The following is a 13,237-nucleotide window of genomic DNA, read 5'->3' as shown; positions in this document are numbered from 1 at the left end:
TTGCCTGGCTGAGTGCAGCTCCCACATCCAGCAGAAAACAGAATTCTAGATTGACACTTCTTCCAGCACCGACACACAGTGGCAGCAGTGTGAACCATCTACAATGCACTGCAGCAACTCATCAAGACTCCTTAGACAGCACCTTCCAAACCCACAGCCTTTACCTAGAAGGAAAAGGCTGCAGATGCATTGGAACAGCACTACCTGGAAATTCCCCTCCAAGTCTCGCACCATCCTGAATTGGAACTATATCATTGTTCCTTCACTGAGTCAAAATCCTGGAACTCCCTCCATAACAACATTGGGTGTACCTACACCATATGAACTGCAGCAGTTCAAGAAGGCAGCTCACCAGTGCCTCCTCAAGGGCAATTAGGGATGGGCAATAAATGCTGGCCCAGCCAGTGATACCCACATCCTGTGGATAAACAAAAAGATTCAGGGGTTGGGGAATGTGCTGTGTTGGGTAGAAGGGGATGTGGAGGTTTAGATGAATTCCAGAATTGTGAGCCTAAATGACTTAAGGCACAGGTGCTAATGTTTGAAGAAAGGATTTTCAGGTGCACAGGAAGCCAGAGTTGGAGGAACAACAACAATCTCTGCTCCTGTGAAGCACTTTGGGATAAAACAGAATCTGGCACTGAGCTACATGAGATATTGGGACAGATGACTAAAAGCTTGGTCAGAGGTGGGTTTTATGAAGCATTGTAAAGAAGGAACACAAAGTTGAGAGGTTTAGGGAAGGAATTCCAGGGTTTGGGGCTCAGACAATTGAAGGTACACCTACCAATCATGAATCAATTAAAATTAGGGTGGTCAAGAAACCAGAATTGGGAGCGCAGATAGTCCTGACGGCTGGAGTGATGGATGAGGTTACGGAGATGGGGAGGGTTGACACCATGGAGGATTTGAAACAAAGATAAGAATTTTTAAATTGAGGTGCTGCTTAACTGGGAACCAGTGTATCTCAGTGAGTGCAGGGGTGATGGGCAAATGGCACTTGGTGTTTGTTAGGATAAGGGTGATTGGGCCTTGGTGCTAGTTAGGACATGGACAGCAGAGCTTTGGATAACATCAACTTTACAGAGGGTAGAATGTGGGTGGCTGGCCAGATGTGCAGTGGAATAGTCAAGTCCAGAGGTAACAAAGGTATGGGTGAGGCAGCAAATAAGCTGAGGAGGGACAATGAATGCAGAACCTATTTTCTTTCATTGTGAGTAAAAGAAAGTCTGCATGTTTCCTATTTTTTTAAATTCCACTGCGAGTGTTTCTAATAACAATCTACAGCCAATCTTGTTCTGTTGCATAATACTTGGCCCAGATCTTGGAGAGCCTATGTTTAGCATGTCAAATGAACAGATGACCTGCTGATATACTGGAAAATGTGTTACTGCTTTGAGAAATATTAAGTGATGTTTGTAAGTTCAAATGGTATTCACTTTTACTAACCTTGTGTTATCTTCAACAGAACTACCTGTCCATGCGAATTGTGAATCCTATCTAAGGATCTTAAGATTGACCAGTCCTCCCACACCAGCAACTCTGTTGTATAACTGGTCCAGGAACATTCATTTCATGTCTACAATCTCGCGGCCTTAAGGGTAGAAATGGACTGAGGTTAGGAGGGTGACGAGATCTACATTTACCAAGGTTAGGCAAGGTTCATGGGGTCATGACTGGGCCATTTATCAGTGATTCCATGTTAATGTGCTGACCCTGATGACCAGGACCCTGCTGGTTTTATCCAGCGTTTGCGCAATTGGCTGTTTGTTTAGCAGGTGCCTCTCTAGTTATGAAATACCAGGGGTGTTTTGTTTATTGGAGTGGTGAATTGAGCAAAAAGGTGTTTAAAATATGGCTATTCAAGGTGGTTGGTTTGCTAATCTGTTACAATGTAGGTTTAAATCACACATGACATGCAAATATTATGGGATTTTTAGAATATTTTCTAAAACAGAACTTAGAGCACAAGTGCTTCCACTTAGTTTGCATATATCATACGAGAATGGAAGAAACCAGCTGTCAACATTGAGGATTATATATTGTGTAGCAGTGTTGTACTCATCAGAAGCTTCATGTTTTTTTCTGGTTCGTTTTTTTTAAATGTAAGAATTTGGACCAAAATATGTAATTTAACTGCAAAGTAAAGCATTATTAATCAATGTGTATTTCCTATGCCCTAATAACTACAATGTTAGCTGCTAATAAATCATTTCACCAGTGTCTATGGTTCATGGTCTTTTTATTGTGTGGAGCTTTTTTATTTAAAAAGAATCCTGATATAAAGATGAACACACGCAACCTCTCTTGCCATGTATCCATATGGTTCATGGCCTAGTGCTTGAAATATACTTGTAATGTTTGCCAGGCAGCCTGTTCTTTAAATTATAATATTTACAGTCCAAGGCTTAACATAAATTAGCAGTTGCATTACAAAGCTACAATGTATTTAAATAATTCATAATCTAAAAGCAGTAGTTTAAGATTACAAATACAGTAGTATAAAATAGCTTATTTACAGAATTAATAAAAACATATCTGCGTGAAAGTTTGATCTTCACTTTGTGGAAGAAAAAAGCAAAAAGATTGGTGGGGGGGTGGGAAGAATATTTTCAACTTCACAAGACCTGAACAAAATCTCATTTTTAAAAATGAGATAATAAAGCTTCTGCCATATTTGTCAACCCACCAAGTGACTTTCTGAAAGATATTTTGATATATCGGTATATTGGCTGCAATGCAATAATAAAGGACCTGTAAAAGTCTGCATGTAGATGGTGATATTCAGAGTTCTGGTGTTGTGAATAGGTCACATTTTGTACGGGAATGGTGTGAATTTTGTGGGCAAGTTGTCCACTGGATATACAGTGGGGTTGGTTTTCATTGTTGGAGGCCCGTTTAAAAGTTCCCAGTCACAACCCCTGACGAGTTCCACTGTGAAGATCTTGAGGAGGATCTTGGCAAACTCTTTGCCCACACAACTTCTGGAGCCTCCACCAAATGGGATATAGCTGAATCTGCAGGAATCTTTTTCTGAGCAGCCCTCCATGAAGCGATCCGGGTTGAACTCGTCCTTTTTCGAGAAATTGGTTGCTACGTCATGTGTGTCACAGATACTGTAAATAACATTCCAGCCTTTTGGTATCTGATAACCCTGGAAAAAGTATTTTTAAATAATCAAATTTATCTACAGTTGAGCATTTTTCTAAATTCAGGTATAAGGATTGTGGTATTTTAAAATTGTTTCTAGTGAAATTAGTTTCCATATCTTGCAATTTGGATTTGAAAAGAATTGTTTTACTATTCTTAATGTTATCAATACCCTTTACAGAAAAATCTAAAATTAGATGACTGTATCCTGGACACTTAAGGCTTTAGGCTTGTTATTGGTGACATGTACCAGCCCTAGTAGAAGAATGTGGATTCTACAGGATAGGCATAAAGTTGGCCATGAAATTAGCTACTGTTATCACCTTCAAAATGTTTATAATCTTGTGACGTCGATTCTTCCCAATCGACCTGAGTTTGTGATTGGCCAGTTTAAATAGGTTAAAAACACATTTGCAGAAATTTCCCCTGCCCTGATATATACGCGCGTGCGCGGCACACACACACACTCTCAAGCACAATTTCTGAACCTAAAAGTTCGAGGGATGGGACCCAAATAATGCAGTCAGGAATTCCTCCGGGATAGTTGGTATAATCTCAGCTGAACCATAAAGGTCTGATAGTGCAGCGAGAAAATCCTCTGCAGCTTGCAACAGCTGCACGAACACAGGATTAGCTACCCACGCAATGTGATCGATGATGATAAATACCTGCTTAGACGTATTAGACATTTCTGCCTAATCAAATCAAAATTTGATTTTTTTCTAAATGCGCACGAGGTGTCTTTTTAGGGCGACTGCCGTAAAGGTATCAATGTGTCAGACCACTTAACCACTCCTGACTCGAATTTCAGCTTACGTTCAGCACAAAGGTCTTTAGGACCACGCGGAATCCTCCAGGGACCGGGGGACTCAGTCGAAGAGTTTCTTTGATTACGCTTCCGGTGTATTTAAGTTGTTCCAGGAGTTCAATGGTGATTTGTTTGTCCTCTGTAGCGTCGCTGTTCAGTAATCCCTGCAAACCCATAGAAAAGCCACACTTAAAGCAAAATGCAAGACTGCCGCTTAAATTACTCTCAATTTTCCACCCATGGACTTTTCCGCTTTACAAGCCGAGGAATCTGATCAGGGGAATCGATTTGAGGCTGGGAATGTGCTCACTCACTGTTATGCAATGTCTTACCTGTTCTTGCAATTCCTCTCTGACTTTTTGCAGCACCGCAGGGTGTAACGCCAGGAAAGTGACCAGGGAGGTGGCTGTACTGGCTGTTGTCTCATGTCCTCCAAACAGCAGCTCGGTAGCAGATTCTTTCAGTTCCTTTTCAAAAATAGTAAACACAAGTCAGGCTCCTAAGCAGGAGTGCCGGCGCTGTGAAACCGCACCGTAACAGCAGAGAAACGGCGCCTGAAAATGCTGAATGGTCCGGCTGCAAACGTTGTGCAGATTGCAGCCAGGAAGCGGCCGCTTACCGGGGTTGTGTGTACACCCAGCAGCTTACATATCCCGTGCAGACATTCGCCGCAGAAAGCCGGAGAGGGCATCTTCACCGGAACTTAAACGTGCAAAGAACAAAAAAGCCCGTCATCGCTTAAAAAAATGTGATGTGAAATTTGTTCAACTAGGTGTAAAAATCAGGAGTTGCGTTAGTTGGACAGTGTTCTGGGCGGCGGGGGGTGCTGGGGCAGTGTTCTGGGCGGCGGGGGGTGCTGGGGCAGAGTTCTGGGCGGCGGGGGGTGCTAGGGCAGAGTTCTGGGGGGTGGCTGGGTAACTAGGGCAGTGTTCTGGGCGGCGGGGGGTGCTGGGGCAGAGTTCTGAGGGGTGGCTGGGTAACTAGGGCAGTGTTCTGGGCGGGGGTGGGGTAGCTGGGGCAGTGTTCTGGGCGGGGGCGGGGTAGCTGGGGCAGTGTTCCGGGCGGGGGTTATATTCTCGAACAATGTGGTGGAGCAGGAACTGTGTTGTGGGGCAGGGGTGTTTTGTGATGTGGAGGTACTGTGTGTTGGGGGCAATGCTTTGGCTGTGGAACTGTGCGCTGGGTCTGGAGCGACAGGTTTACCTGTAAACGCAGGGGTTGCTCACTCTGCTCTGAGTGCTCGATCAGCAGCTGCAGGGCATCTTTGAACTGAGCCGTGGCCTCGCGTCTCGCCACCTTTTTCCTTATGTTCTCTTCGATTTTTGCGTGGATCACATTCCGAGCCTTCAGCCCCTGTTACCAAATAACGGCACGGTCAGTGTTAGCCCCCCCGCTGTAAAGGATCCATTCTCCAGCCTCCCCATGCTGCAGTTAGCACTGGAGCCAAAAGCTGCTCTCCGATTCCCTCCCATTTTCCCTAATCTTTTCCTCGGGTTCTTACCCGGTATAAGCCGCTGAACGGCACATCGATGGGCAGGGAGAAAAGATTGCGAATCATCTCCTCGAAGGCCTCGATGAGTTGTTGCTGTGTCTGCCGGGTGGTGTGTGTGGGCTCGAAGCCCAGCAGGATCCGCATGGCGATGCCGAACATCAGGCGTTTCATTTCGGGGTAAACCAGCACGCAGGAGCCGCTCTCCAGCCATCGCCTGACCCCGGCCCTAATCTCCTCGCCCATCACTGGGATGTAGTTCTCTAAAGCTTCTCGGGAAAAGGCTTTCAAGATCACCTAGAATTTAAAAATCCATAATTAAACTAGCGAATCGGACCCGGTGTCCCACTTTTCCTGCCTTGCAGAATAAACTTCAACCAGCACAGCCATGCATTTCTATTAAAAGATCGTTTAAAAACTACACTTCTAAAAATTGGTTAAATTTTTACATGAGGCTTATTATATGAAATGAGCAAAATACTGCGGACGTTGGAAATCTGAAACAAAAACAGAAAATGCTGGAAAAGATTAGCAGGTCTAACAGCGTCTGTGGAGAGAGAAACAGAGTCACAAGGACTCGAAACGTTAACTTTTTTTCAGCCCACGGATGCTTTTAGACCTGCTGAGCTTTTCCAGCATTTTCTGCTTTTGTTTATATTAAATGAGTACTTTTGACCCCAGGACTGTGTGTAATTGGATTTTCTGGGTTAATGCGATGAGTAAAATACTGTGGATGCTGGAAGTCTGAAATAAAAACAGAAAATGCTGGAAAAGCTCAGCAGGTCTGGCAGCACCTGTGGAGAGAGAAACAGAGTTAACGTTTCGAGTTCAATCTGTCGCATCTTCGCAAAGGGGTCCATGCAGATTGTTCTGTCGGATATTGATTTAAGTCGAGGTCCCAAGCACCAAGTGCACAAATTGCAAGGACCTCTCTATGCGAAATCTTTTGGACACCGGGCGCCTCTTTCAGTGAACTGGCTCAGATGTGGACATTTTATACCCTTACCCTTTTCCTGTGCTTGTGCTCGGAGTCGTGGAGGCTGGAGAGGCAGCCGGCTCCCAGGATGGTCCTGACAGAGGCGGGCCACTGCACCGACACCAGCTTATGCTCGCCCAGCAAAATGTGCTTCACATTCTCAGCTCCCATGATCCGCACAGTCGGGTTCCCGAAAAGATGGGTCTTGTAGATGTGGCCGTACTTTCGGACTTTCATCTTGAGGAATTTGTATCTCTGTAAATGCGACACACGTTATCAGTTAGACGCGCGAATGTAATATTGGAAGGGGCGGGGGGGGGGGGGGGTCATTTGCGGAGCTAGTTTTCAGGTCGCCGACTGACTTGGGCGATTGCTGAACCTGTGGAGACAACAAAAAAAGCAGATTTTCAAATAGCGCTGTAGTAATTTGACATGAGGCGCCAAAATTCAAATCCAAATTCAAGCGAGGTTAACCTGGCGCACGGTGCGAGATGAATCAGATTGGCAGCCACTCCAACAAGCCAAATTGTTGGAGGGTTTTGCATAGTGACGCTTGCTGTTAAATTCATGTGCTCTTATTAATGACGACACACCGCAGTGTAATTCTGTAAAGTAGCTGGGCGCCCCTCTGAGTGCTGAACAGCGCCTTTTACCTGTTTCCCCTCCACCCCTCGAAACGTTTAAAAATATATTTCCTATTCTTACTGTCAAGTTTACTACTTCGCTCTCGGTATCTCCCAGAGGATGAGACAGATTTGAAAAAGGTTGGTTTATTTCTTGGAATAATTGAACGTCTCACCTGCAGGACCAGCTGGAGAGTCTCTCCCAGGAAGGGCAGCCCCATGGACCCCGGAGGTAGGGGCTTCTCACAGCTAAGGTCCCGTCTACTGACACAGTAAACCTCCCATAGCTTCAGCGCAGCGAGGAAGAGCGCCAAGGGCAGCGCCAAAGTGCACAGGAAAGTAGCACAAAGTGTAAATAGGACCATCTTAGCAGCAGCACTTCTCAGTGCTTCCCTCGGGAAGCTGAACTAGTAAGTATAACTGTGCTGTAAATGAGGCGAGTGAGGCTCCCAAATGCTCACACTCCAGGTTCAAGCCCCCTTATAACCACTCCAGGTCTCAGCCCCTCTTACCTCTTGGTCAGTTAAATTAGTTCACACAAAGTTCATCTTTAATTGTGTAGATTGTGCCATCCCTCTGACTCCGCCTGTTTCAGTGACGCTGCCCAAAAATCTTTAACCCATTGTTAGCCAGAAGGGGAGCCGTCCAGGAAAAGACAGCATGAGTTCCTGACATTTATGATCGGGCGTTTGTACTCGGGGATTCGGAGACCATTAAATATTTTGGAAGAATGAACTCAAGCACTTAGAAAATATCACTCAGGTCGGAAGGGAGGAGAGCAAACGACATCCCTAAATAAAGGTGCCTTTGGAGAAAGAAGTATGAGCCCTTTTACAATGGTCCTGTAGCCCAGTTCAACTGATAGTTTGTAATGTCTTCATTGTAATACAGAGAACCCGCAAATTGGTTCATAATAGTGTGAGCGGTCATACTTGCATTTACCCAACTGATGCGTTTCTTGTACATGGGGTGTATTGAACTTCAGCAAGAAACGCTTTTAAAACAACATGTCTTACGTTTAAGGTTATGCTAAACGTGTCATGTTGACCTCAGTCGCTGCTAAACACTCCATGGTCTTCAATTGCCGCATAAATTAAGACACAAGCAACTTAAACCTTTTTTGGGATTTTTAAGAATGTAAATCTGAACAGTCACTTCCCTGAGCTGAAATTTGCGTTTAGTAGTGCGTTTAGTTAAAAAGTTATGGTTTAGAAGAATTGCTGATGCCCCCGGGGCCATCTGTATAAGAACTGTGCTCTGTGGTGTCTGAGATTCAACAATACATTCGGAATACATTTTTAAAAAAAGTATTCTGCACGATTCCCTGGTAAAAGTCGGGCTGTAACTCCAAGTGCTTAAGGTTTGTTGTGGATGGCTTCCTAGTCCCGCCAGCTCATGGTTAGAAGATTGCTGATCCAGAGATTAATCTATGTAATTGTCGTGAAGCCAAGTTTCGCATTGACGTGGCGCAGAGGCTGAGTGACAAGTCAACTAACAGCCTGGCCTGACGTTCACCTCCGACTGCAGATTAAACCGCGCCTTTGGGTAACTGTGAGAAATGACTACGTCATTCAGATGTGAATTCCTAAAATTATGATCCCGTGCTAGCCCGAGGTTCAAACCCAGGTCAGCCAGGCAGAGCAGTGGAAAAGCAAGGTTATATCAGAAAGTAAACACGGTCGTCGTTGCCACCCACAGTTTTATAGGTACATTTACAGCAGCTATAACCCGGCGAGGTATGTGCGAGGTTACTGCTCTGTAAAGTAGAATGTGAAGCGGGTTAGTGGCTCTCACGAACACACGAATTAGGGAAGAGATTGCACTCAATATACATCACCACTGCCCCTGATTTGAACTGTTCTATTTATTTAATTCTAATCGCATGGCTTTTAAATTTAATGACCGAACCAACACACATGGAGTGTGTGGACACTGAGCAATGAGCCCCAAAAGCTGCCCCAACCCATTTAATCAATACCGTGCCTGATTATTGCCAGTAAACCCACCGATTGGTGAAGATTTTGTACACGATGGAACAATATTGGCCGGGTTTCCCTCAAATGCTGCTGCTCCAAACTTGTTAACCCTTGCTAACTCGAGCCTGGCCGCAGCTCCTCCTCGGGCACTCCAGCAGCTTTGGTTAATCTCTCACCGGTTTACTTATTTTAGCGAAAGGCGGAGGTGCAAAAATGTTTTACAAATTTACAAACAAAAACGCAGATCCATGCCGGGTGTTTTATTGAAGGTTTATATATCTGCTGTTTAAACCTCCTGATTTCAGCCTAGTCACTGTAACGGTATTGATAATGTGTCTCTGGCCGTGTTTAAACACATGGATCCCTTTGGCGAGCGAGGGGGTCGATTTATAGGAAACAGTGCTGGAAATATGATTGGACACAAGGCCCTGCCCTGTTTTGGTGGTACAGTGAGACACTGGGGAATATTACCGCCGCTTCGTGTCCTGGATTGCCGCCAGAATCGCCATAGAATGAAAGAAGAGCCGTTTTGGACTCTCAGCTTCAAGTGGTCAATATATGTGTGTCCAGAAAGATACGGCCAGCTGTCTGCAGTCCCTCCACATCAACAAACAGCTGCTGCCTCTTCCTGAAGTTCAAGTGTCGATCAATGTGTGCTGCAGATCACTCACTCCCTGTGCTAGAGGAGGGTGGGAGAGGTGTTATATTCAGACATTACATTCTGGCCATTACAATGCAAATTATAATTGTGTACGGACTAATAAATAATGAATATTGCTACCTGCACCGCTGATGGGGAGGGAGGTAACAATACTTAAAGCGCCTTTTCACTTGCTAATTGTTGGTTTGAGTTCCGTTTCAGTGAGAAGACGAGTCCTGTTCAATCTGTTTGCACGGCAGAAGCAGGGTCTTACTAAATATCCCGTCATAGCTAATCCTTTAGCTACACCCACTAGTTATACCTTTCGGAACAATCCATTGTTAAAATCCAATCAAACCTTGTTATATTTCACCACTCTGCAAATCTAATAATTGCAGAGAAGGTGATTGAACAGAGTTGCTGTTATTCTGAACTCGAGGGGAATGGGCTCCCCTAGTGTGGATCGTGGACGGGGGGCATCTAACCGGTTTTAAATCACAACACAGACAACCGGAAATTATTGAATTTATTGGCGAAGGAAACAATAATTAGTATTGTATAAAATCAGGACAGGAAAGAGTCGCTTTTATTGGCACCTGCACATTTCCTGTTATTTAAAGGTTTAATAGGGTTGACAGGTTTTTAGCAGCCAGAATGTTAAAGGTGAGAAACATGCAGTCTCTGTGATAGGAGTGCTCGCCAGGCATCGCTGGAGGTGTTGTGCCCTGTGAATATTCAGCAGGAGGGGCGGTTTTATAATTGCACCTTCTACAGCACGCACTCAACTAACTCCCCCCACATGCTGCTAGACCTACTGAGGATCTCTGTTTTTATCTAAAATGCCTCTGATTGTTTTTTTCCTCCCATTATCACCCAGTGTGAATTTCAGCCCATGTGAAGTCTCTGACTGTAGACTGGGAATGATTGGGGAAGCTCACACAAAATGCGGCATCTCTCATGGTAACAAACCATTAAAACCCAGTTGCACCTTTCCAAAGGTATCAAGAAAAACACAATTGAGGCAGTGCTCGGTCATTGTTTCCGATTTTTGGAGATTTCTTCGTGCAGCAAGCTGTTAGAATTTGAGCTGCCTGAAAGGGGCGATTGGGCGAAGGTTCAAGCACAAATTTCAAAGGAGTATTGGAAAAATACTTAAAATGAGAAACATTTCCAGGGCCGTATGGATAGTGTGACTAATTAGGTAGCTCTTTCAGATAATCATCACTGACAAGATAGGCCGAATAACTTATTTTTCTGTGTGCTGTATGACTCGAGCTGCAACCTGCTGATTTGAAACGTTTGTGTTCATAAATCGTGTGAGCATTGCGTAGGGAGGCGCCAACACCACAAATATTTCAAGAAATATGGCTAATCCTTATTCATTGCTCAGTAAAATAGTATCACCGTGATGTATTTCTTGAAATATGATCGTCGCTGTAAAAAAAAATATGGTTCGGATTAAATGATCTATTTCAAAACTGGCTGCTTCGCAGGTAGAATATTAACTGGGTGGACGAGCGCCAGCACAAGGCACGAGTTGTGGAGTTAAGAGCAGCAAAGCACAACAGGGTCATGGTGCAGTTGGTGTTCCTCTTGTGCTAACACTGCAACACATCTATTGCAAAATGATCTATTAACTATGCACCGGATATCTGATCCAAGGATAGCATTCCAATAGAATAACTCATTTCGAATCATTTAAACTAACGCTTAAACTGCAGGCAAAACTGTCCCAAAGTCCAATAATTTCCGCGCGCCACACAGCAACAGTCTCGTAGAAATTTCTTTCGCTATTACTTAATTATCGATGGCCATGTTATAAATGTGCATTTCTACATTTGACTGGAGCACTTTTTAAACGAAGCTCGGCTGATAATACGTCCGCCGCGATTCAGTTGCCGATCCTCAAACTAATTTATAAACGTCTGCCTACCATAGTTAGTCAAATCTGTCTTTAAAACGGTATACAGGCGTCTCATTGTTCGGCATTCGGGCGGTAAAGCTATTCTCTTTGCAGAGTGAAATGGATCAGTTATTTATTAATCAATGTTATGCTCATTCAGTTATGGTCGTTTGTTTGTGGGTCCCAGCAGATGGCGTAATTATGGGTTGTAGCGACAACTCATAACAATGATGATCTCTAAAGGCAATCGCTTCCTCAATGCGCTGATAGGGAATGATATTAGAGTTTGTCGTTTAAAACGTTGAGTGTTTATGGAGATTCTCACCGTAATCTGCAGTATTTTTTTAAGTATTTTGATTCATGTGATTACATCAATGACAGATTATGTGTATTTTTCCATTAGCTGTAGGTGAACCTACTGAATTCAACTCGATAATGTATTATCTCTCCTTCTCCTCCTTGCTGACCTCATTTAGCCTAGAGGTGAGGTGGGTGACTTCACGCTCTATAAAAGTTTCCAATAACCTGCGAAATGTAGTTTGATGCCGGGGTTCCTGTGGATTGTCAGTGAATAGCCGTCCCTGTTTGCTCCCCATAGCAGGGGGACACATGGCTCTTTTTGGCCCCGAGCCTTATTCCCGTCCTCAGCCACTACTGACCGCAATCTGACCTAAAAGACGGGCCGTGACATTTGCGTGAACTTTGGGGGAATCTTGTCAAGTTCACTGTCCGTCAAATAAACAGATCTGTGGAGGGGCGAGTGGAGCGGGGGGGGGGGGGGGGGGCGGGTTTGGACGCAAAGACAGCTCCGAAATTCCTTACTATCTGATGCCTGCACTGATTTAAAGCCATCTCTTATCCAAAGATCAAAGCAGAGCGGCACTGCTCCATGTTAAAGCCGGGCGGCTGCGTTCGAAACATGCTCATTTTGGGAGAGGGACAAACACAAAAGTTTCGTGCGGCATATTTATTTTTTTAGGAAAACACTCCATTAAAAAGAGAAGTTAAATGATTTGGCGGCCTCCCACATTTATGGAACTCATGTCGACTTCGGCGTGTAAAATCTAGGAGGAAAGATGTGTGAATGCTGTACTGGGAATAACAGGCCAAAGTGAATGTTGCAGCATCGACAATGGAGCAGTCGACTCGCGGCTGCAGATTTCCCCCGAGTTTTAGACCATGTGGGAAACTTAGCTTTCATATCGCCTTGTTATAACTCCATTCATTCTTGGACCACGTTTCCCACATGGTCTAAAACTCGGGGGGAAATCTCCAGCCGCGAGTCGACTGCTCCATTGTCGATGCTGCAACATTCACTTATACCTCAACTTTCTAAATGTGACAATATAAGTATAACAATCATGATGTTTCTGAATACAATGTAATATTAAAATTATAAGGATGATCGGACACAGCACAAACATGCAAACGGGCGACTACACAAAGATGCACGAATATACTGTTAGTTTAATGTTTCCCCCCCCCCAAAAAAAAATGCTGATATCAAATTCATTTACGTTTATTTTCACTCCTCGTGTCACCGCTATTCGATCCGATTTAAACCATTCCCACAGCTAAATGTTTCCTGAACCGGCTTGACTTGTGACCCAGTGGCTGATTCATATCTAGCGCGTCCCAATGCACTTTCTTCCTGACCATGAGGATTCACCTT

General features: G+C 44.4%; 2 protein-coding genes across 6 annotated transcripts in view; one reads left to right on the top strand and one right to left on the bottom strand.

The window, feature by feature from the left end:
• myofl (myoferlin like) overlaps nucleotides 1-2,223 on the top strand; it is a 232,813-nt gene extending 230,590 nt beyond the window's left edge. For all 5 annotated transcript variants that reach the window (XM_041209164.1, XM_041209167.1, XM_041209166.1 and 2 more), the window contains one exon: nucleotides 1,469-2,223. In XM_041209164.1, coding sequence (XP_041065098.1) covers nucleotides 1,469-1,504 — 36 coding nt within the window. In that variant the 3' untranslated portion in view covers nucleotides 1,505-2,223. The remainder of the gene's footprint in view (nucleotides 1-1,468) is intronic.
• Nucleotides 2,224-2,301: 78 nt separating this feature from the next.
• Nucleotides 2,302-7,312, bottom strand: LOC121289902 (cytochrome P450 26A1). The gene is made up of 7 exons (XM_041209860.1): nucleotides 7,223-7,312; nucleotides 6,454-6,678; nucleotides 5,460-5,744; nucleotides 5,162-5,311; nucleotides 4,291-4,425; nucleotides 3,967-4,122; nucleotides 2,302-3,154 (listed from the first exon to the last, which is right to left on the bottom strand). Exons 1-7 carry the CDS (start codon nucleotides 7,265-7,267, stop codon nucleotides 2,810-2,812), a joined length of 1,341 nt encoding a protein of 446 aa, XP_041065794.1. The 5' UTR covers nucleotides 7,268-7,312; the 3' UTR covers nucleotides 2,302-2,809.
• Nucleotides 7,313-13,237: the final 5,925 nt, after the last annotated feature.

The sequence above is a fragment of the Carcharodon carcharias genome, chromosome 17 (assembly GCF_017639515.1).
Source record: "Carcharodon carcharias isolate sCarCar2 chromosome 17, sCarCar2.pri, whole genome shotgun sequence".
Lineage (NCBI taxonomy): Eukaryota > Metazoa > Chordata > Chondrichthyes > Lamniformes > Lamnidae > Carcharodon > Carcharodon carcharias.
This window is presented reverse-complemented; position numbering and strand designations above follow the sequence as displayed.